At 35.3% G+C, this 23,190-nt stretch overlaps 2 protein-coding genes across 3 annotated transcripts; one reads left to right on the top strand and one right to left on the bottom strand.

Moving 5' to 3' along the window:
- Positions 1–2,001: 2,001 nt before the first annotated feature.
- Positions 2,002–14,953, bottom strand: LOC123527244 (N-alpha-acetyltransferase 38, NatC auxiliary subunit-like). Of its 2 annotated transcripts, none has more exons than XM_045306588.2 (4): positions 14,820–14,953; positions 8,791–8,884; positions 8,128–8,199; positions 2,002–7,290 (listed from the first exon to the last, which is right to left on the bottom strand). In XM_045306588.2, the coding sequence occupies exons 1-4, from the start codon at positions 14,847–14,849 to the stop codon at positions 7,172–7,174; spliced, it is 315 nt and encodes a 104-aa protein (XP_045162523.2). In that variant the 5' UTR covers positions 14,850–14,953; the 3' UTR covers positions 2,002–7,171. The 2 variants fall into 2 exon arrangements, with proteins under 2 accessions (XP_045162523.2, XP_053379233.1); XM_053523258.1 differs by lacking the exon at positions 14,820–14,953 and adding an exon at positions 9,499–10,509.
- A 104-nt stretch (positions 14,954–15,057) lies between these two features.
- Positions 15,058–21,189, top strand: LOC123527243 (cytochrome b5 domain-containing protein 1-like). Its single transcript, XM_045306587.2, has 4 exons — positions 15,058–15,245; positions 16,751–16,827; positions 18,892–19,110; positions 20,643–21,189. The coding sequence occupies exons 1-4, from the start codon at positions 15,125–15,127 to the stop codon at positions 20,871–20,873; spliced, it is 648 nt and encodes a 215-aa protein (XP_045162522.1). The 5' UTR covers positions 15,058–15,124; the 3' UTR covers positions 20,874–21,189.
- Positions 21,190–23,190: the final 2,001 nt, after the last annotated feature.

Raw genomic sequence — 23,190 nt, 5'->3', positions numbered from 1 at the left:
TCAGGGGCCGTAACTCTGGAAATAGGGGGTGCAGCCAGATGGAAAAATAGAAGGTGCGCAAGTTCATATCATGATAAAGACTCAAGCAAGGTTTCATCAATTTATATGAAATACTTTTATGAGCTAGGAGTGTCACAAGAAGAAAATGTGCATTTTTGACTTTTTCAGGGGCCATAAATCTGGAAATAAGGGGCAGAGCCAGACGAAAAATAGAAGGTGCGCAAGTTCATATCATGATAAAAACTCATGCAAGGTTTCATCAATTTATATCAAATACTTTTTGAGCTAGGCACGTCACAAGATGAAAATATGCATTTTTTACTATTTCAGAGGCCATAACTCTATAAATAGGGTGCAGAGCCAGACGAAAAGTATGAGGTGCGCAAGTTTATATCATGATTAAGGCTCATGCAAGGTTTCATCAATTTATATCAAATACTTTTTGAGGTAGGCACGTCAGGTGAAAATGTGCATTTTTTACTATTTCACGAGCAATAACTCTGGAAATAGGGGGCAGAGCCATATGAAAAATAAGAGGTGCACAAGTTCGTATTATGATAAAGACTCAGGCAAGGTTTCATCAATTTATATCAAAAGTTTTTGAGGTAGGCGCATCACAAACTTTTTTTCTGACGGATGGACGGATGCACGGGCAAGACCAAATCTATATGCCCCTACCACTCATAGTTGGGGCACAAAAAATCACCCAACCAAAACTTGAAGGTAATATGCCCATCTCCTCTTCATAGTAAAGCTTCCTATGAAGTATGGCTAAATTCCAACTAGTGGTTGCGGAGAAATACTCCAGACAAGAATTGTACTATAATATACTACTGTTGAATAATCAAAAAGTAATAACTCGGTATGAAATCATCCAACTGGAATATTAGGACAATATGCACATCTCCTCTTGATGATGAACCTTCCTACGAAGTATGGTTAAATTCCTAAGAGTGGTTGCTGAGAAATACTCCAGACAAGACTCGTTATATAGTATTCTATTGATGAATAATGAAGCGCAATAACTAGGTGAAAAATCATCCAACCGGACACGAAGATTATGGGCATCTCCATTTAACCCTTACCCTGTTAAATTTCTATAAATAACTTGTTCATCTTTCAATTTGGACAGTACCATAAACTGTTAAAACAAGTGCATACCAAAAAGATACTGACTGAATGGCAAACAGTGCAGGTCATGATCAGACTGCACATATGTGCAGGCTGATCATGATCTGCACTGGTCACAAAGACAGAGTCAATCATGTCAACCATGATAAGGGTTAAAAATGAAGCTTCCTATTAAGTTTCATTAAATTCCAACTGGTATTTGTCCAGAAATACTCCAGGCAAGAATTGTACTAAGGTATACTATTGTTGAATAATCAAGGGGCAACAACTCGATGACAAATCATCTGACAGGAACATGATAATATGCGCATCTCCTCTTGATAGTGACCCTTCCTATTAAGTTTCACTAAATTCCAAGCAGCGGTTGCTGAGAAATACTTCGCATAAGGATTGTACTATAGTATACTATTGTTGAATAATCAAAGGACAGTAAGTGGGTGAAAAATCATCTGACCAGAACAAGAGGATAATATGCGCATCTCCTCTTGATAGTAAAGCTTCCTATGAAGTATGGCTAAATTCCAACCTATGATTGCTGAGAAATTCTGCAAACAAGAAATGCGGGACAGACAGACTAATGGACAAAGCGGTGACAGATAAAACAGGCTGGTATATTTTAAGCTTCTGCATAAACAAAAACAGCGTAACTGACAAAAGTTTTATTTTCCTCTTTTAAATCAAGTTAGCAAAAACAATCTGCAAGAACAAGAAACGGGGCAATGCCACGAAACCAGGTTTTCAACACTTTTCATAAGAATAAACAAGTGCCAGAATGTCACAATATACGCCCGTCACAGCAAATTTCTTTACTCTAGCACCTGTATTTGCAGATGTAATTTTAATTTTGTGGTTGTTTAGTAATCATTGTAATTCTTTTGTTTTTTTTAAGTCCACAAAAAAACTCCTTACCAGTTAGAGATACCTTAAAATACACCTAAAATTAGAAAGCAACAACTATGTTGTACCACAGAAAAGTGGTCTTGGTTTTTCCCTACGGTCAATTATAAAAAAGTTACAATATAAGTTATTTATAGTAACAACTAAAGGAAGTTAATCTTAAAAAAAAAAAAAAAAAAAAACAAGAGGGCCATGATGGCCCTATATCGCTCACCTGTTATCATTGCACTTGAGGACTAGAAGGTCCTCAGAAAAAATATCTAAGTCCAAAGGACAGGAACAACAAAGGGAAGAAATTTAACCAGAAAGAAAAAAAAATCTTACAAGGTATAGATATGTTAAAATACACCTAAAAATTGGAGGTACCATCCATGTTGTACCACAGAAAAGTGGTCTCGGTTTTTCCCTACAGCCAATAATAAAAAAGTTACTAAAAATAAGCTATTTATAGTAACGTAAAAGGGAAGTAATTAAAAAAAAAATATTGTAAGTGGACAAAAGAAGGATCTGCCAAATAAATCTGTTGACATAAATGAAATTTCAGATCAGTATCTTCATTAGTTATGGAGATATAACAATTTTAATTTGAAATAAAGGGAGGTAATTTGACATAAAATCAGTCCATAGTTATCTACCCTGATTGTCTCAGTCCAACTAATAACAATAATGAAATTTCAAATAAGTCCTGTAAGTACTTACTGATATAAATCCATTTTGATTACAATCAGGGGAGGTAATCAGATATAAAATAACTCTGGAACCTATGATTGGATCTGATTTGTCGTGGAATCCAAGATTTCTTGTTGTTGAAGGTATTTTGGAAGTTTGTATCAAATAAAACCATAAATGAAGTCTCTATATGGCTGCAAAAGCCAAAATAGCCAATTTTGGACCTTCAAGGGGCCATAACTCTGGAACCCATGATGGAATCTGGCCAGTTGAATAAAGGAACCAAGATCTTGTGGTGATACAAGTTGTGTGCAAGTTTGGTTAAAATCAAATCATAAATGAAGGTGCTATTGTGCAGACAAGGTCAAAATAGCTAATTTTGGCCCTTTCAGGGGCCATAACTCTGGAACCCATTATGGGATCTGGCCGGTTCAAGAAAGGAACCGAGATCTTATGGTGACACAAGTTGTGTGCAAGTTTGATTAAATTCAAATCATAAATGAAGCTGTTATTGTGCAGACAAGGTCAAAATAGCTAATTCTGGCCCTTTCAGGGGCCATCACTCTGGAACCCATAATGGAATCTCACCAGTTCAAGAAAGGAACCGAGATCTTATGGTGATACAAGTTGTGTGCAAGTTTGGTTAAAACAAAATCATAAATGAAGCTGCTATTGTGCAGACAAGGTCAAAATAGCTAATTTTGGCCCTTTCAGGGGCCATAACTCTGGAACCCATAATGGAGTCCGGCCAATTCAAGAAAGGAACTAAGATCTTATGGTGATACAAGTTGTGTGCCAGCTTGGTAAAAATCAAATCATAAATAAAGCTGCTATTGTGCAGACAAGGTCAAAATAGCTAATTTTGGCCCTTTCAGGGGCCATAACTCTGGAACCCATAATGGGATCTGGCCAGTTCAAGAAAGGAACCGTGATCTTATGGTGATACAAGTTGTGTGCAAGTTTGGTTAAAATAAAATCATAAATGAAACCACTATCGTGCAGACAAGAAATTGTTGACGGACGGACGGACGGACGCACGCACGGACGCACGAACACACGACGGACGACGGACGAAGGGTGATCACAAAAGCTCACCTTGTCACTATGTGACAGGTGAGCTAAAAAAAAAAATACAAAAAAAAAAATTGTAAGTCCACACAGAAATCCTTACCAGGTAGAGATTGGTCAAAATACACCTCAAAATTGGATGTAACATGCATGTTGTACTACAGAAAAGTGGTCTCCATTTTTCCCTACGTCTAGTAATGAAAAAGTTACAATATAAGTTTAACTTATATTGTAACTTTTTAATTATTATAAGCTATTTATAGTAACAACAAAGGGAAGTAATTCTAAAGTAGGGAACTGCGCAAGACACTTCGTCTCATGATGGTGTATAATTGTGCCAAGTTACATCAAAATCCCTCTATGCATGAAGAAGATATGCTCCGGACAAAGTTTTCATTCTTGTATCCTTTGACCTCTAAGTGTGACCTTGACCTTAGACCTAGGGACCTGGTTCTTGTGCATGACACTCCGTCTCATGATGGTGAACAATTGTGCCAACTTTCATCAAAATCCCTCCATGCATGTAGAAGATATGCTAACCCTAACCCTAACCTAACCCTAACCCTATTTTTAGTAACAATGACCTTGACCTTGATCCCAGAAACCCCAAAATCAATCCCAAGCTACAACTTTATATAAGTTTTCTAAACACCAAGTTTCATCAAGATAGCTCATTCCTACGTTAAGTTATTGACCGGAAACCCTTTTTCTATTATAAGTACAGTGACCTTGACCTTGACCCAAGAAACCTCAAAATCAATCCCAGCCTTTGTCTTGATATAAGCTACATACATACCAAGTTTTATTCAAGTATCTTTACCGAAACAAAAGTTACTGACCGGAAACCCTTTTTCTATTTTAAGTAATAGTGACCTTGACCTTGACCCCAGAAACCCCAAAATCAATCCTAGCCTTTGTCTTGATATAAGCTACATACATACCAAGTTTTATTCAAATATCTTTACCGAAACAAAAGTTATTGACCGGAAACACCAGTTTGACGCCGCCGCCCACCCGCCCGCCCGACCGACATCTACCCCAATCTAATAACTCAGGTTTTCAACAAAAACTGAACACACTAACAAAGCAGTAAGATAACAATTTATCACAGAAAAAATCATAATTGTGGGAAATATTTTGAAAACTATTTAGACAGACATATTCTCTGTTTACAAGTATTCATTCTTTTCCTGTTATCGTTACTCATCTACTACATAAATTTGACAAGAGCTGTCCGTAAGACAGGCAATGCTCGATTATTCAAATTGTTGTCCCAGAAGCAGGAATATTACCCCAATGTTAAAATATCTATGGAGTTTCAATCCCGTATCTGCATAAGTTTTGGAGATAGTAACTTGTGTGCAAAACTTTACACATAAGTTCAAAAGGGGACATAATTTTGCTAAAATGCATGTCAGGGTTATGGAATGCTATTAACTACTTTTATAACCCCAAAGACACATGTGAAGTTTCAATTCAATATCTGCATTAGTTTTGGAGACATAAGGGGCATAATTTGGCCAAAATACAAGTCAGAGTTATTGGACTTGACCTAGTGAGGTTGGTAACTGACCTAGAAAAAGAGAAAATAAGTTTCAAAGCTATATGCCTTTAAATGATAGCCATATGTACTTGCATGCAAAATTTTAACCAAGGTGTGACGCCGATGCCAGGGAGAGTAGAATAGCTAGGCTATTCTTCGAATAGTCAAGTTAAAAACTGATTCAAAACTTTTTTTTATGGATTCAAAAGTATTTAATGCCCATCTCTCACTAAAATATTTTCTTCATATATTTAGAACTACTTCAAATGTTGAAAACCCTCTTCAAATGTATTTTACTTATCAATTGTACATGTTGAGATACATTCATAATTAAGTTCCATAATGCTTTTTATAAACCGAAAAAAATAACAGTCCAAAAAGAGAATATGCATAATTACATTGATAACTTAGTAGATTAGCATTACTTTCAACACTGCACATGAACTTTTTCAGTTGAAGTATACATTTATACTGTGTTTTAAACCTAACGCATAGTACTGTTAACACACATAAACTTGTTAATTTCTTGTAGTGGTTATTGTCCATATTTTCAAATACGTGTATGAAATCTGGGTCTAGAATCATTAAAACAGTATTTGAGAAACCAGCATTCCTGAATTCCGTACAGGTATTTACTGTTCTCAAGTAAATCGCTTCTCAACATGAATCAGGAATGCATCATAGACTTATTAAATGTGATGTCTCCAGTTGCAGAGAATGTATACCTCAACCTGTTTCTGCATACATGACCTTAGTTGATGACTTGTGACAATGTGCTCTACCTCAAGTTAGTGTTGCAGTCTATTCAAAGCCATCGTTTAGCATAATAATATAAGTTTTAAATAACTTTGATTATTTTTAAAATTGTCATTCCACCAAAGCCTATTTCAGAATATACTTGGAAATCATTAATATTCATGGAAGGACTAATTTTCATGGATTTCGTGGTTGAACCTATTCAAGAAATTTAATGCCAATGAACAAGTATACTTTCCATTTCATTTTATGTTCAAAACTTGAATTCTCCATGAACTGATATCCTCCGAGAAATATCCATTTAGACAAAAACCATGAAATGTCATACCCAGCAAATTAAATAACAATCCTCTAATGTTTTATGACTCTATAAATTGTACATGGGACACAAACTGTTATGCGCTTAATGCATATTTTGAGTAAGTCAAGGGTTATAACTCTGGTCTTGCAGAATGAAATCAAAACAAAACTCAAGAGCACAAATTCACATGCTGAAAAATATTTCCACAATTTTTCATGACGAAACACGAGCTGTCCTAGGACAGCAGTGCTCAACTATTTGTAAGCCTCGTCATAAAAAATCAATCAATCAATCAATGCAGCTGAATAAACAAGTTCAAATTGGGGCAAAAAACTTAACCAAAATTGGCCAAGCTGGAAAAGGGGCATAACATTCGGCATTGTGAAAAAGAAAAAGAAAGTTATGGAACCATGCGCATTGCATATCAGATCAAGATAGTGAACTAATGTGTTTATTTATTCCCAAATTTTCCACTAGTGATTACTGAGTCTCAAGAAATACCAACTTAACAAATCTGGATGCAAAAGTCAACAAAGGAGTGAGTGCAATAACTCTACCCTTGTCTTCAAATAATTTCATGCCACACTGACATTTAAACTTTCTATTGGTAGACAAAGTTATTGATGTTCCTCTTCTCATGATTAACTCCCTATTTCAACATGCATCAATCTTCAGTTTCAAGAACTATGACTCTTGATTGACTTCTATGAGGACCTGCCCCTATATTAGAACTTTGATTGCATGTCATGTCTATCTTCTATATTTAGAATCCCCGACTATTCATTTGCATCATGTCACATGACCTGTCACATGATACTTTGCTGTGGAGTTCCTCTGTCCTCATCCACATGTATACTAACAATATGGTGTCCTGGAATCATGGCTAGACCTAAAATCCTTGGTTCTTCCTTCTTCTCCACATGATCTGTAACATTTCAGAATAGCGTAATTTTAAAGTCTACTTATTAATTTGAGTGCAACACCTGTACAGTAATATTATGGGGGAAGAATTTTTGCTTGTTAGCTGTCAATTATCAGGCAAAAGAAAATATCTGCCTATTATCCAACATGAATACCTGGAAATTTTAACATTCAGCAACAAAGTGTCATGGTACGGACTTGGTCACGTAAGTGAAGAGTTGTGTCAGGCAGCCGGTTAGTTCAGTTGATAGAGAACTCACTCTACAAGCAAAGGGGTCCCGGGTTCAAGCCCAATACTGACTGCACATTTTCTCATCTTGTCACATTTGGCGCCCAGATAGGACCTAGGCATGTTTGCTTGGTCAGTCTTACGATGCTTGCAATATTAAGTACCTCCAGAAATCGAGGACAAATTTCTGATTTGTAAGGGTTGTATGTCACAGTACAGACTTGGTCACGCAAGGGGAGAATATCTGTCAGGCAGCCGTTAGCTTGGTAGGCAGAGCACTTGCGAGAAAGCGAGGGGTCCCGGGTTCGAACCCCAACTGACTGCATATTTTCCCACCCTGTCTTTAATTTTGTACCACCAGGTAATTCTGTACATGTGCATTTCATAGTGTATAATGTTGCTTCTTATTCAAGTCTAACTTCCCAACTAAGTGTAGCACTTTTTCCAAAATTTGTAATCCTTGAAATACAAAATGGAGTCTTTTTGGATACAAAATACTAATACTTGAATATCTAATTTTTAGTCCTTTAGAGTAAATTTCTAAGTTGCTGTACATGAAATTTACCAAATAAAAGAAAATGTTGATACCTGGCAATTTTTTCTGTGACTTACCTGGAGGCTTTAAATATTCTTCACATGACCCCAGTATCACATTCCGTTCACTGTCTGTACACAAGAAGATACCTGCAATTGTTTTATGATTTAAGATTACTATGCTGATACATACCAATAGCTGGTCTAAAGCTTATGAATGTAATTCACTGAAGGTAAGTGAACACTTCACAACAGATCTGCACTGCACCCTATGCATGGAGGGGCACCTGGGATCTTCCTCCATCATCAAAGCTGGAAAGTCTCCATATGACCTATAATTGTGTCGGTGCGAGGTTAAACTCGACAAAAACAAACAAAATAAAAGTCCATGAATACTCCTTTAAAATCTGTTGACGTACTTTCTGACAGAAGACAGGTCAACAGATTTTAAATTTTTGAGTTCATTAGGTGCATGTGAGAGAGTAGAGTATAACTATCAAACTTGAATACTGTAGAAGATACTAAACTTTCTTAACCTTTACCCTGCAAAACTTCTAAAATGGATTGGTCCATCATCCAATTTTGGTAGTCCAACTTATTATTCAAAAGGGTGTTCACTGAAAATTTACTGACTGAACAGCGGACAGTGCAGACCATGAGGTGCAGGCTGATCTTGATCTGCACTGGTCGCAAAGGCAAAATCACTTGCCACCAGCAGGCTAAAGCTTAAGTATGACATACCTATCAACGTTCTACCATCAGTCATCTGTATTTTCATGCTTTTATTTAACCATGATCTTAACAACTTCTTGCCTTGACTTTCACCTTCAGTATCCTGAAATATTGATTTATTTATTTATTTGGTTGGGTTTAACATCGCACAGACACAATTATAGGTCATATGGCGACTTTCCAGCTTTGATAGTGGAAGAAGACCCCAGGTGCCCTTCCGTGCAGTATTTCATCACCAGTGGGCACCTGGGTAGAACCACCGACCTTCCGTAAGCCAGCTGGATATCGTTTTTATTCAATGATAGCAAGTACTTTGCTTATTTGCTTTTTGAAGTTTCAAATTCTGTGTGCCAAATAATGGTGAACATTGACTGGCTGCGACCATTTCCGGTAGTAATTATGAGTGTGCATGGTCACCAAATAAACAAAAGAAATAAATCAAAGGTTCATCTCGAAAATTTTGATGAAACTTTGATAGATGAGAACGGCCTAACCTATTCTCATGGCTTTTTCTGGGTGTCTGGTAATCAGTTAGTTTATGAATTGTGGAATGAATTAAGTCTTTCATTTTTTGTTTGCCTTCAATAGCAGTATGTATCTGTAAACATGAATGCTTGACTGAATTCTAACTTAAATAACTATTTCAACCAGTAACAAGAACACTGCAATGCGGAGCAACATACGCCCGAAGATATGGCCCCTTAGTGTGACCTTTACCTTTAAGCTAGCCATCCATAACATGCGCTCTGCACATCGTCTCGATGTGGTGAACTTTTGTGTCAAGTTTCTTTGAAATCCTTTAAGGGGTTCAAGAGTTACAGAGCGATAACTTTTGACCCCTAAGTATGACCTTGACCTTGAAGCAAGACATCCAGAACATGCGCTATGCACATAATCTTGTGGTGAACATTTGTGTCAAGTTTCTTTGAAATCCCTCAAGGTGTTCAAGAGTTACAGAGCGGACATGAAATTGCTAACGGACGGACTGACACCGGAGGTATAACACAATACATCCCTTTGGGCATATAAAAACAGCAGTATGAGGATTCAGAGGAATTTTATTATGGCGAAATGATGAAAACAAAGAAATAAGCTACCAAAGTTTATAAACTTGTTCAGCAAATTGACTATTTCAACATAATTGACACTTCATAATTCATTTATACATGTCAAGCGGTCACACATTAAACTGGAATCCATCTAAAAACTGGACTACACTTTCCATAACCGGAATACACCTGTATTTTTTTAATTAATGGTATTTTTGAAGGGTTTTTGACAGAATAATAAAAATTTGTAGGTACAGAGAATGATTTTTGAATGAAATTGCTAAATATCTAGTTATGGTTCCTGTACAATGGACACGTGTGTGAAGTTTCAATCCATTCCCTTAAGTGAGTACTGAGATACCATATTACATATAAAAACTTAACCTCTACCTATTCTTCGAATAGTAAAGCTAAATACAGATCTCTCTTAGAAGGTATTTGACCCTACTTTTCTTGGAGTTTATGACAATGTTATAGGTCATTCAAGAAGATACTGGTAGTAATTCTTTTTTTAAATAGGCCTGGTAATGTTTTACATATCCCAGAAGATTGTTAATTTTTTTATAGAACAAAAAGCAAATTTATATACTACTGTATTATGATAATTGTCACAGATCTGTGTAAGGCTCCCACATTTACACTTTTAAACAAGTCTGTGTCGTGTTTGACTGGTAAACGTTTATAAAATTTCTACCCAGTTAAATGAAACGATCAACCTTCCACCCACCAAAGTTTTCTCTTTTCATTAACTCATTAAGGATGCAGATCGCATTTATGCGTTCATTATAACTCTTATCGAGTACCGCATGTCGTATTTATCCGTCAAAAGATAACAGGCGTGTATGCCGAGGATCGCATAAATGTGCTATCCGCCTGATAGTACTGTATGCGCTCGACGTGATTTTAAGTTTGTAAGAGTACCAACGAAGAGAATGCTGTCAAAGTCAACCAATGAAAATATTTTACTCTAAAGATTTATAAAACCCGGAAGCGATCGAAACAACCAAAATATTTATTATTTAAGCATTTTTTTTAAAATATACTCATCACTAAATATCGGAATTAGAAAGTTATTTGTAGGCATTGCCTGTTTTATCTTCTCATTCTATTATACCACAGAATCTTTCTTTTTTATTCAGTTATTTTAATTTTATTAAATAAAGTATAATTTCGTTCTTTCATTATGCCATTTGCTTTACAGTTTAGCAATAGATGATATTTGAATAAATATAAAATAATCAAATAATGGCTGTTTTTCTATATCCAATCTTTCTGCAGTTTTCCATAGATCGATTCATGTTACTTCAGTTGGCCTGTAAAACAATTTTGCAAATCAAAATAATAGTAAATTTAAAATTATTGATTAGATTATGAATTGTAGTATCAGTTGTGAAAATTTCAGTTTTATTCATCTTTTATAAACAGATGTTTATCCCTAATTTTGATCAAAGGATGCCTAGATCTTATCGATTATTGATTATCAGTGAAAATCCACAGGCATACAAAGCAGATAAATTGATTAGTGGCTAAGGAATGTATCGGAAAATTGATTCCAGTAATTAAGCAGTGATATGGCTGCAGGTATTAATGAGTTAAACGGAATTAAACAAGTGTTTACTGCCTGTCCCTTTTTCGGTAAACATAAAGCCGCCATTTTGCACACTTGTTTGATAAGTGAGAAATTCCGCTGTTGGGACATAATGACTGTATTCAGTGCTAAATTTGATTTCATTAAAATATTAAATTGTTCCATTTCGCAATGGAATCATATCAAACAGTGCCAAACATAGCGCAGAAACGTCAAAACAGCCTGAACTTGCGAAAATGTTACCAAAAATTACCATCAATTTATGATATTTCTCCTATTTAATTTGAGAAAACTTAGCTAAAAAATTTCAGCTCAGAGGTGTTTATATGTTGTTACAGATCTCTGAGCTGAAACGAATCCCGTACTGAATCCTAACTAGGAATCGTGCCAGAAGTCTGTCACGCTATAATTTCATCAAATGAAATGCAATGGACTCACCTTTTACTTTAAGATATTTCTAATCCATTTTTCTTTTGATCTGGCATAAAATAATACATGCTAGTGTTTCCTGCAGACTCTAAAAGGGGCATGGTGCTTCCTTTGAAAAGGGGCACTTTTAACGCGTGGTTTGGCATTGAAAGGGCATTCATCCAAGTACGCTTGCCGGCGTCATTTTACAGGCGCTGTTTTACATACTACTTTCACATTGCATTTGAGAATCTTTCATATCTCAGATATAGGGTAGATATTTTGTATTATTCTTTAGATAATGCCAACCATGTTGTGGAAGAGCTTTCCTTTCTTTTGTTCAAAGATGACACTGATGATTCATACTTTCAAACATTCTTATTCTCTTACCCTCATGAAGTGTTGGCTTGCATTTTCAGAGACAGATATCAGGTGACAATTAATAAGCAACAAGTTTTACTGAACAACTACCAATGCGCAACTTTATTTTGTCAATCATCACATATCATTTCACCACTGATTTACGTTAAGAGCATAGGCAGTTCGTCAAATCTACATGTAATCAATGACTTTGTACCTATATCGCTGATTAAACCCATTGTTCTTTGTTGTCAGTAAGATTTAGACAACAAATCGACATGGAAATTTATATTTTTCTAGTGTTGTGGGCATGCGAAAACGAAAGTAGAATGCGACGTAAAAAGTACATGCTGTGAAATTTGCTAGATTAGATCGTCAGCCACTATTTTTATCACTCCCTCGTTGCTCGGAAGTTTCTGCGATACATACACTAGTTTGAATCAATGACTGACTATGAATCTGTTTTTCCATCTAATCATACAGTATTCAGTAATATAAACATAAATGTGAATACCTATGGTTCATTGCGAGCAGGGTTGGGAAGTATTTCCCGGGGGCGGGAATTACCACAGGTATTTCCCGGTAATTCCCGTCCCCGGAAATGATCGAAATTTCACAAAAGTGGGAAATACTCAATATTTGAAAATTTTATTGCATTACCAGTCAGACAAATACAGCTTCAGGCTAATAGATTACCTATACATTGTACAGGTAACTGATTATGACAATTGAGGGGCCAATATAGTAAGTGTGAAAAGAGTATTAATAACTCAAAATTTCGGCTTGCTTGATGCACGCGGCCGTGCACTTTCAACTTAAATTTCGACCTTATAAAATCATTTTGACAAATTATTTACGAAAACAAAACTGGGGCCTTGCATTTTTAGTTTATTCATTTAAATCTCCATCAGTTTTTATAACTTAATCACTAAGCTATCGGTTATTTTCATAACGATGTACGTTTTCAAATTTTCAAGATGGCGGCAACTTCTGCATCGGCGCGTCATAAATGTGCTTTGGAAAGTACGACTTCGTAATTATAAATAAAGACATTGGTCGATTTTTATGAATTTGGTATCATTCTAAAGCTTATTTTTTTATATTTTGTTGGGTTTAACGTCGCACCGACACAATTTTAGGTCATATGGCGACTTTCCAGCTTTAATGGTGGAGGAAGACCCCAGGTGCCCCTCTGTGCACAATTTCATCACGAGCGGGCACCTGGGTAGAACCACCGACCTTCCGTAAGCCAGCTGGATGGCTTCCTCACGTGAAGAATTCTACGCCCCAAATGAGGTTTCGAACCCACATCGATGAGGGGCAAATGGTTTGAAGTCAACGACTCTAACCACTCGGCCACGGAGGCCCCTCTAAAGCTTAAACGTTTATCTTAATTTTTTTATAAATGATATCCGTAAAGGAATAAAATAAATCTTGTAGATAAAATCGAGACATGAAGCTTCACCGCTAACGTGCTAAAAACAAGAAATTTTCATCTGCTGTTCCCAATTAAAGTATCATAAAACAGTAATTGATTGCATAATCCTGTCAGTTCTTAATCAGGGTCATTCACGGTTGATGCACCCACGTGTTGACCTGTTGATCAAAGCCGCTAATTGACGATACAATACACGGAACATGTCCCGCGGACATTGGCTATCCAGGCTGGTTTTGAAAGGGCACTTGTCAAGATAATACACAAGCCTGATAGAATAAAAGGGCACGTGGCGCAAACGGGCTGTTTAAAGGGCAGCTTGGCGGCACTTCAAACGGGGCATGGCGCTGCGCCATGTTAAAAAGGCCTGCAGGAAACACTACATGCAACATAATTTGAACACAAGTTATATACACAAGTTTCAAACCAGTACCCCTGTCAGCAATATTTTGTCCGCCATTGCAGTTGTCACCTGATCAGGGTACTCTTCGTTTTAAAAACCAATTTAGGCAGTATAGAATCGTTATTTATTGACCTTTACTGAGAATTTAAACCTTCTAAGGTATGTTTTTTTGTGAATTTCATCTAAAATTGTTATGTTTATGATTAAATTAAATTTATAAATAGGTAAAATTTTAATCCTGATTTTGAAAAATAACCACATGATCTGAACTGTTGCATGACATCATCAGTTTCTCACTCATAGCGACAGTGTGAGATGTTGCGGTTTGATACTGGTTATAGTTAACCAAATGGGGTTTCTCCATGACTTAATGGATGCGACCATCAGAAATTAAAAACAGCGCCAGTTAATTTAATGGTAGCCAGAACTAGAGAAAACAATGCATTTACAATTATGGGCCCTCTGTATAGAAGAGAAAAACTAGCCAGAGACATGACAGAAGACAATATCCTGGGATAATTGATTGCCATGTAAACGGTATCGTTTCGTGTTTGAAAGATCGTGTAAAGGTTTACAAAAATCTGTAAACGTTTGAGCCTTAGCATGTTAGATCTGTGTTTCAGTAAAATTTTCTTCACTGAAAATTAAAAAAATGTCCACATGCAAGTTTTTTGAACAATGGATTTCGTAACAGAACAAATGTAAAAGTCAGTATTGGGCCCAAAGTATTGATAAAATAAATGTAAATATATTTTAAAAGCAGTTTTAAGACGAAAAACATAAAAACAAAATTACCAACTGAACATTGTCTTCCATTTTGAACATTGCTTTACGAATTTTCTTTTAAACGAAATATCCACAATCTAATTATCTTTGTTTTTAAATAAAATACTTATATATCCAAAAAAACTTCAAATAACCACAGTGAAATATTCATTTATGTTAAAATGTACGACTTTAATCGGCTTGAAATACATCTATTGGCAAAAGTCTTAAGAAAGAATTTCGTTTATATTAATATCAAGCGTTTCAATAACCCCGACTTTTGTTGTTTACATTGACAACCAAGAAAAAAATTCAGTAAAGTTTGAACTGTGAAAATGTCGCGCCCAAAATATTTCACACCAAATGAAGTGGCGATACATAACACAGTAGATGATTTGTGGGTCTCTTTCCTTGGAAAAGTGTACAATCTGACTCCCCTGTGTGAAAAATATCAAGGTTTGTTAGCAGCTAGCTGTTGTCATTGGGTGTCTTTATTTAACATTTTACATTGTGTATCTCTTTAAAAACATATCATGGCGCCTAGTCTTGCCTTAAGCAATATGGTTATTGTGTCCGCCTACAGATTACAATGTCAGTGGTTAGACCCTTGGTAGGGACTGAGGTATTTTCTGTACTAGAATTTTGAAATACAATGGCAACAAAGATGTTTGATAGACAGACTCATGCATTTCGATTAGACTAGAAAGTGTAAGTATGTTCAGTCAATGCCTTGGGCAATAAACTTATAATAGGTTCAGTTGATGCCAAGTCCAACATTAGACTCCTGGGGAGGAGTGTTATAGTTGTAGTTATAAAGGCCAGTGTTGCTGTTGGTTTAATCATTTAATGACTTAGTTAGAGTGTCTGCTTAGGATCATGAGGTCTGAGTTCAATCCTCAGTAGCAGCTGAGATATTATTTTTTTAAGAAATACAATCTACTATGTATTGACTACTGACGACTTTATATAGTGTCACCTGACTTACAGTTTCCCACCTTAAATCAGAGGTATGCCATCACGGCTTCAGCTGGCGCTTCAGAATATTAATTTGTGTGCACAAAATATCTGTATACATTATCAATATCAACTATGAAATTGAATGTCCTACTTGAAAGTGACAAACCAGTTCATTATTTAATGGAAAGTAATATTTTGTGCTGCCTGATGGAAACCATAATACTAAAATACACATATAAATCTAGCCCAGATTATCATTTACCATGAAACCTTTTCACTGTTAATATTTGTCCATTACTAAGGGAAAGTGAGTTGGCAATTTTTTTCATAGCCAGTGCATAGACTTCTGCAAGACACTAAATAATGAAGATTGGCAGGTCAAAATTTACAGAAGGTCTTTGGAACTCAAAGAAATGTATGTGTATTATGTTGAAATTTCAATGAATCGACAGAATGACCCCCCAGGTCTTTTTAACTTTCTTCATACTTCATAGAAAAATAATTGTACATATACTGCGATTTATTTCGAATTTCTACATACCAACTTTCATTTTCCAATAAAATGAAATAGTTTCTGTGCTTTTTAAAAGAAATTAAAATGTTCACTTTCCTTAGTATTGGACCTTATAGAGAAAATGTAATGAACTGTTTTTAAATATCAAATTTGTGATAAAACACTAGGTTTTATCCATATCTTTTTATATGTCATAATTACATATTATGAATAAATCAAATCAAAACTCGGTTACAATTGAAAATTGTAAAATCTGATGTTCACATTGTCAGATGGAACTAATATTTAATCTAATGTGTAAACAAAAAATAGTTCTTTACTCAATGTTTTTCATTAAATTAAATAATGTTTGTATGGCAGATATTTTTCACTCAGCAAAGATCGTTATCTATTTGATATTTTCAAGTTTTTGTGAAAATACCAGATATATTTCAATCTAATATTCAATAATTCACTGAAAGACATGTAATAAAGGTATCTCTTTTTAAAGGTGATGTCTTGCTGAAACCCATCGTACAAGCTGCAGGAAAGGATATCTCACACTGGTTTGACAGGAAGACCAAAGATGTAAGTGAATTTATAGAATAATGGTAAGTTGGGGGTTTTTATGATTACGAGGATGGTTTCTATTTAATTCATCTATGAATGCTTTTCGAACCAGATAGGAAAACATTGTTCCAAATATTATATCAGAAGTTTCCAAGAGCCTAGCATAATCAAGTATACTTTAAATAGAAACTGCTGCAACAGCGAGAGTTATTTTCCTATTGTTCTACCATTTTAAATAAATTCTAATGAGACACTTACAAAAAAATCAGAAATATTTCCAGCTAAAGCAAAAATGCCCCTGAAATGTTTATGTTCTTTTGTCTTCATGTAACACATGTACCCAAAATCTTGAGTAATTATCCTCACTTATATGTATGCACATAGACATTGTATTAAGAGACCACTCGGTAAAGGGACCACCAAAATGTGTATTTTTAATGGAATGGTCTCTTAATAAAGTCTAGTCAATTTAGAAAGCCAAGAAATATTGTTGAGCTAATGGTGTATATACATACTATGTGCATCAATGTTTGAAACTGATAAATATTATTCAATTCAGTTCAATTCAATATATTTATTGCATTAAACATGTTACACATATTTATAGCAACGCAATACATTAAATACAATAGAAGACATGGATTTCTTAAACAATATACATTTTTTGCAAAAGAGCCATCGAATGTCTGAGCTCTTAAATCCATGTCCTCCAGATTGAGGGTCACGTGACCAATATTCAAGATTTATTTTAAGATTTCAAACTCTTAGACTCGCAGTCAATTAACTGACTGTGGCAATTGTTTCTTGACTTGACTGTTTGAAAGGTAAATTTTGTACATCTACAATGACGTTCTTGTGGTTAGTTTATTTCGTAGTTGTTTTACCTCCTGGGGTCAATTTTATGTGGTCGCTTATTGGTGATGAAAAAGTTGTTTAAGCTCAGCTATACTAAGATACAAAGTATATGGAGAGCTATCCTACTCGCCCCGGCGTCAAGTTTTGATGTATTTTCACTTTTTCTCCGTTATTACTTGATGGATTTGCTTTAAACTTAAAGTGGTTGTTCTTCATCATCACCAACATCATTTGGCACAAGGTCCTTAACTCTTGCACCAATATTTTGTGAATTATGCCCCTGTTTTACTTAGAATTTCGGGTTGAAGTTTTTTGTGCCATTTTACTCTATTTCTATTATTACTGAATGGATTAAATTCAAACTGAAAGTAGTTGTTCCACTTCATCATTCACATCATATGACACAATGCCCATAACTCTTGCACCAATTTTCATGAAATATGCCTCCTTTTTTACTTACCGGTAGTAATTTAAGTTAATTTTGATGCATTTTCACATTATCTCTGTTTCTACAGAAGGGATTTGATCCAAACTTAAAATAATTGTTCCTCATCATCACCTACATCATATGACACAAGGTCCCTAACTCTGGTGCCAAGTTTTCATTAATTAAGTCCCTTTATACATGAAAGTTTTGGTTAAAGTTTAGATGCACTTTCATAATACTGTATCTCTGTTGCTACTAAATGGAATTGATTCAAACATAAAATTGTTGTTCCACTGTTACCATCACCCACATCATATGACACAAGGGTCATAACTCTTGCACCAATATTTCATGAATCATACCCCCTTTTTACTTAGAATTTCAGGTTAATTTAGATGAAATTTAACTATCTTTACTTAATTGATTTGATTCAGAATTAAAACAATTCTTTCACATCATCATCCTGACATCATATGACAAAAGGTCCATAATCTGGCATAAATATTTCATGAATTATGTCCCCTTTGTACTTAGACTTTCAGGTTATTTTGATGCTTTATAACAATACGTGTATCTCTAGACAAGGACCATAACTCTGCTTAAAATCACTGAACTAGAAAATGATGATTATTTTGAAGTTAGGTATAAATCTGCTCAGCAGTATTGGAGGATTTGCGCAGAAAATCTTTGTGACTGATAGACAGACAGATGTTATGCTTAAAAATTAAGATGTTTTTCATATACCAGTTGTGTATTGGATAAAAATCTTGCTTTATGAACTGTTTCAAATTTACTTTCAGATACGTACCCATGTAGATCCACAAACAGGCTGCATGATTCCCTACTGTCCAAATGGAAGGTTTGTTCATATCCCACCGCCATACCCAGAGTCTTCATGGGCCAACGATTTTGGTCGTCCCTGGTGGAAGGATGATAGCTACCTTGTTGGTATTCTCTCAAAGAAAACCAGAAATATCAAAATCATCAACACATTGACATCGCAGGAACAAAATATTGAGGTATGTTTATTTGTTGGTCTGATAGTGGTTTAACCTTTACCTTCCTAAATTTCAAAAATAGACTGATCCATCATTCAGTTTGGGCAGTACCATTTATTATTCAGAGGGGTGTTTACTTAAAATTTACTGGCTAAATAGCGGACAGTGCAGACCATGATCAGATGTGCAGGGTGATCTTGGTCTGCACTGGTCGCATAGGTAAAATCACTTGACGCCAAGGCTTAAGGTTAAAGTATTTCATCTACTAATGATTATACTATATTCTATTTAGATTTACTGAATTCTGTACCAGTGCTAACTTTTTATCCTCATGAATTGGAGGAGGATGAATGAATTCAAGAATATTGCCATCATTGTCCGTTTGTCTTGATAAACATTTGCCAGGTCAGGCCAGCAGAGGGTTCAAACTTGAACCTCAATATTTTTTACATTTAGTCTACTACTTTTGGTTACTTGACCTGTAAAAGTTTTTGAAGTCATACATGTACAAGATTTAATTGACTGTAATTATTACTAGTTTTTGAAGGTTCTTGAGATTGTTTCACACCTGGACATTGTTCACAGTAAGCTATTAGACTAAGTGTAGGTGGATGATTGTATGTCTGTTGCCCTGCATCAACATTTTTAGCTCATCTGAACCAAAGGTGAGCTGTTAGAATAAGTTGATAGTCTAGCATCCATCGTCCCACATCCATAGTCCACAAACATCATTCTCCTTCTCAGAATTACACCTTGCAGGTTTTGGTCTGTAGCATCCTGGCTTAGGTCATCTTTCAAGTTCATTCAAATTATTCCGCTTGACCTCGTAGGTGTGGCTTGAAAATAGAAAAAACTCTAAACAATTTCTTCTCATGATCATCCACTTGGTGGATTTTCATCAAACTTGGTCTGTAGCATTATTATACAGTCTTGTCCCAAGTTTATTCAATAGGGAAAAGTGGCCCCTTTCAGGGGCCTCTAGAGCTAAATATAAAATGTCCTCTTTAAATAATTTACAAGTTTGGGAGCTTGGTCTCTTTTAGGGGCAGCTTATGAGAACTTAAAATAGTAATACCTTTAAATGAACTTCTTCATGGATTTTCATCAAACTTGATCTATAGCATCCGAAGGTCCTCTCCTGATTTGGTTCAAATGGGGGCACTCAGCCCCTTATAGGGGCCACTAAGCTAAATATAAAAATATTTTTCAACAGCTTCTTCTCTGCATGATGGATCTGCATCATACTTGGTAAAATATTCAAATATTATGAGGTCCTCTCCAGATTTTGTTCAAATGGGGGCTCTCGGCCTATTATAGGGACCACAAACTAAAACTAGAAATATCTTTAAATAACTTTATCACATGAACTGCTTTATGGATCTCCATCAAATTTGATGTGATGCATCATTATAAGGTTCTCTACCAATTTTTAGCGATTCATGATTAAGTTGCTAATCCTATTATGTTGTTCGTTTCGCATGAACACCGAAAATCAATTTCATTTCTTAATTATTTCATTCTTAAATCATCATTATCTAATGATAAACTTTCAGGTATGTTCAGAAGAAATCATGACGGAAATTCTGCAGCGATACCTGAAGTACAATGCCCATGCGGCTAGCTACACGTGGAAATACAATGGCAGAAATCTGGATATGAATAAAAATCTCGAGGAAAATAATATTCAGGATGACGATGAAGATTTTTACAAACTGAGCATGAACGATGATTCTTTCTTACAATGTGTGCATTTGTACTACAATGACGATCTCACAGAAGCTTGAATAATATATAAACTGAAAATATAAGCTTGAATAATATAAACTGAAAAATATGTTGAAAATTTTTTTTCAATGTAAAATTTAACATTTCAAATGATATGTATGGGTGTAATGCACTGTGCTTATATGATGACAATTTGTTAAATATAAAATAACTTTAAAATACATGTCCCAGCCGGCTTTTATTGACAATTCTATTTCAGTTACTAGTAGTTACAGGCAGTTTTTAAAAGACAGTATTTTTAATGCACCAGTTTTTTTTTTTGTATAAGAATTTGTCAAATAATTTTGTTGAAATATAATTATAATTGTTACTAGAGGTTGTTTCATTTGTTTAATTCATGTGGATGATGTGACGGTGCTTCATTCGATCAGGTAACATGGTAATTTCCAGGTCTGCAATTTATAACAGTTAAATTAAGTTTATCTACAGTACAATGTATAATAAATATTAAGTGAATATTACAATTATTATTATTACTACTTGTAGTGATAATCAGTTGATCAGATAATCTTTAGCAGATCCAAAATGAAACGAAGCAATTACAATAATTTTCAGCAGAAATGCTTAGTTTAAACACCAGTCCATATGTTAAAACATGGGGAAGTAAGCTGCAGATACTTTTATACATGGACTGCCCTTTACTCAATGTTTCTTGGGTACAAAGATGAGGAACATTTTTGGAGGTCACTCATTTGTACATTATATAAACAAATTTAATTAGCAAATAGAGCGGAGCAAATTAAAAGTTCTAAGGGGTAACTTTATTTTTATATGCATAGGTTCGAGGTTGCAACCCCGCTTTGATCCACACCCCCAACTTGCAGCGCATGCGCATTGTAAACTTCTGGACACCGCTGAAGTGCATTCTACCCAATAGAGCTATTTTCTCATGGTATTTTATAAGGGTAACACGCCAAGTAATGCTTCAACAGTAGTAAGGCACAATTTGATGTTTGTTTGTTTGTTTGTTTTGGGTTTAATGTCATTTTTAAACAACATTTCAGCTATGTAATGGCAGGCAGTTAACCTAACCAGTGCTCCTGGTATCTGTATCAGTACAAACCTGTTCTCAACAAGTAACTAATCAATCAGAATTTGAAGATACACGATTTCAGACACGTCTTTTATCAAATTCTCACGGAGAGCAAGGTGTCCCACCTGGGGATCGAACTCGCCACCCCGCGATCTGTACTCTCCCTGTTGAGCTAAACGGGCAGGCTTATTTGATACTTGTAGATTGATGAACAAAAGCGCTTTGACAAGTATTTGGTATCTAACATTAGCCTTTACTTATATTGCTATATTTCAATGTTATTAACATTTACTCTTTAATAAATGGAAGATTTTCCAATTTGTTTGCCCTAACTTTGAACAAGAAGCTTTACCTCCATACAGGTATTAAAAACACCTAACTGTATGAATGACACACTAACTGTAGCACCTGCTTTCCGATTTATCTTGAAAGAAAAACAAACAGGCAATTTGTAAGAATGGTTTTAAATCAATGAAAAGTTTAATGGAAATTATTTCATACAATAAATCTTTGTTACGACATCAATTTGTACTATTACTGCCATTTACTACAGGACTCAGCTGTGAACATATAATTTACTGTACATTACAACATCAATCTTGCCGTTTCTGTCTAAAATCTTAGAAAAAGTGGTAGATGTTCGAATTGAAAATCATCTGAGGAACAACGAACTTCATGAAGTTAATCAATCTGCTTATAAAAAATTCCACTCAACCGAAACCGCCCTATTAAAAGTTCAAAATGACATTCTTCAATCGTTGGATAAGAACAATGTGACTTTTCTTGTGTTGCTTGATCTCTCTGCAGCATTTGACACTATTGACCACGGGACGTTGATTCATCGCCTTGAACGTCACTTTGGTGTTACAGGCAAGCCACTCGCATGGATGAGGTCATACCTTAGTGACCGCTACCAGACCGTATGCATAGATGGCGAGCTATCACAACCAGTGCTAATGAAGTACAGTGTACCCCAAGGGTCTGTCCTGGGGCCAAAGAACTACACAATGTACACAAAACCAGTCGGAGCTATCTGCAGAAAGCACGGACTGAACAATCATTTCTATGCGGACGATTCGCAGTTATATCAATCCTTCAAACCAATAAATAAAATGTCTATTGAAGAGACCATTCATCGCGTTGAAAGTTGTTTAAAGGATATAGTAAGTTGGATGAATACTAACATGTTGAAACTCAATGCTGAAAAAACAGAATTAATCATATTTTCATCTGAACACAAGACACAATCTGTTTCAAACATATCTGTGAAAGTGGACGGCTCT

This window comes from Mercenaria mercenaria, chromosome 14 (assembly GCF_021730395.1).
Source record: "Mercenaria mercenaria strain notata chromosome 14, MADL_Memer_1, whole genome shotgun sequence".
NCBI lineage: Eukaryota > Metazoa > Mollusca > Bivalvia > Venerida > Veneridae > Mercenaria > Mercenaria mercenaria.
Note: the sequence above shows the minus strand (reverse complement) of the source record. Positions and strands in the feature narration are given on the sequence as shown.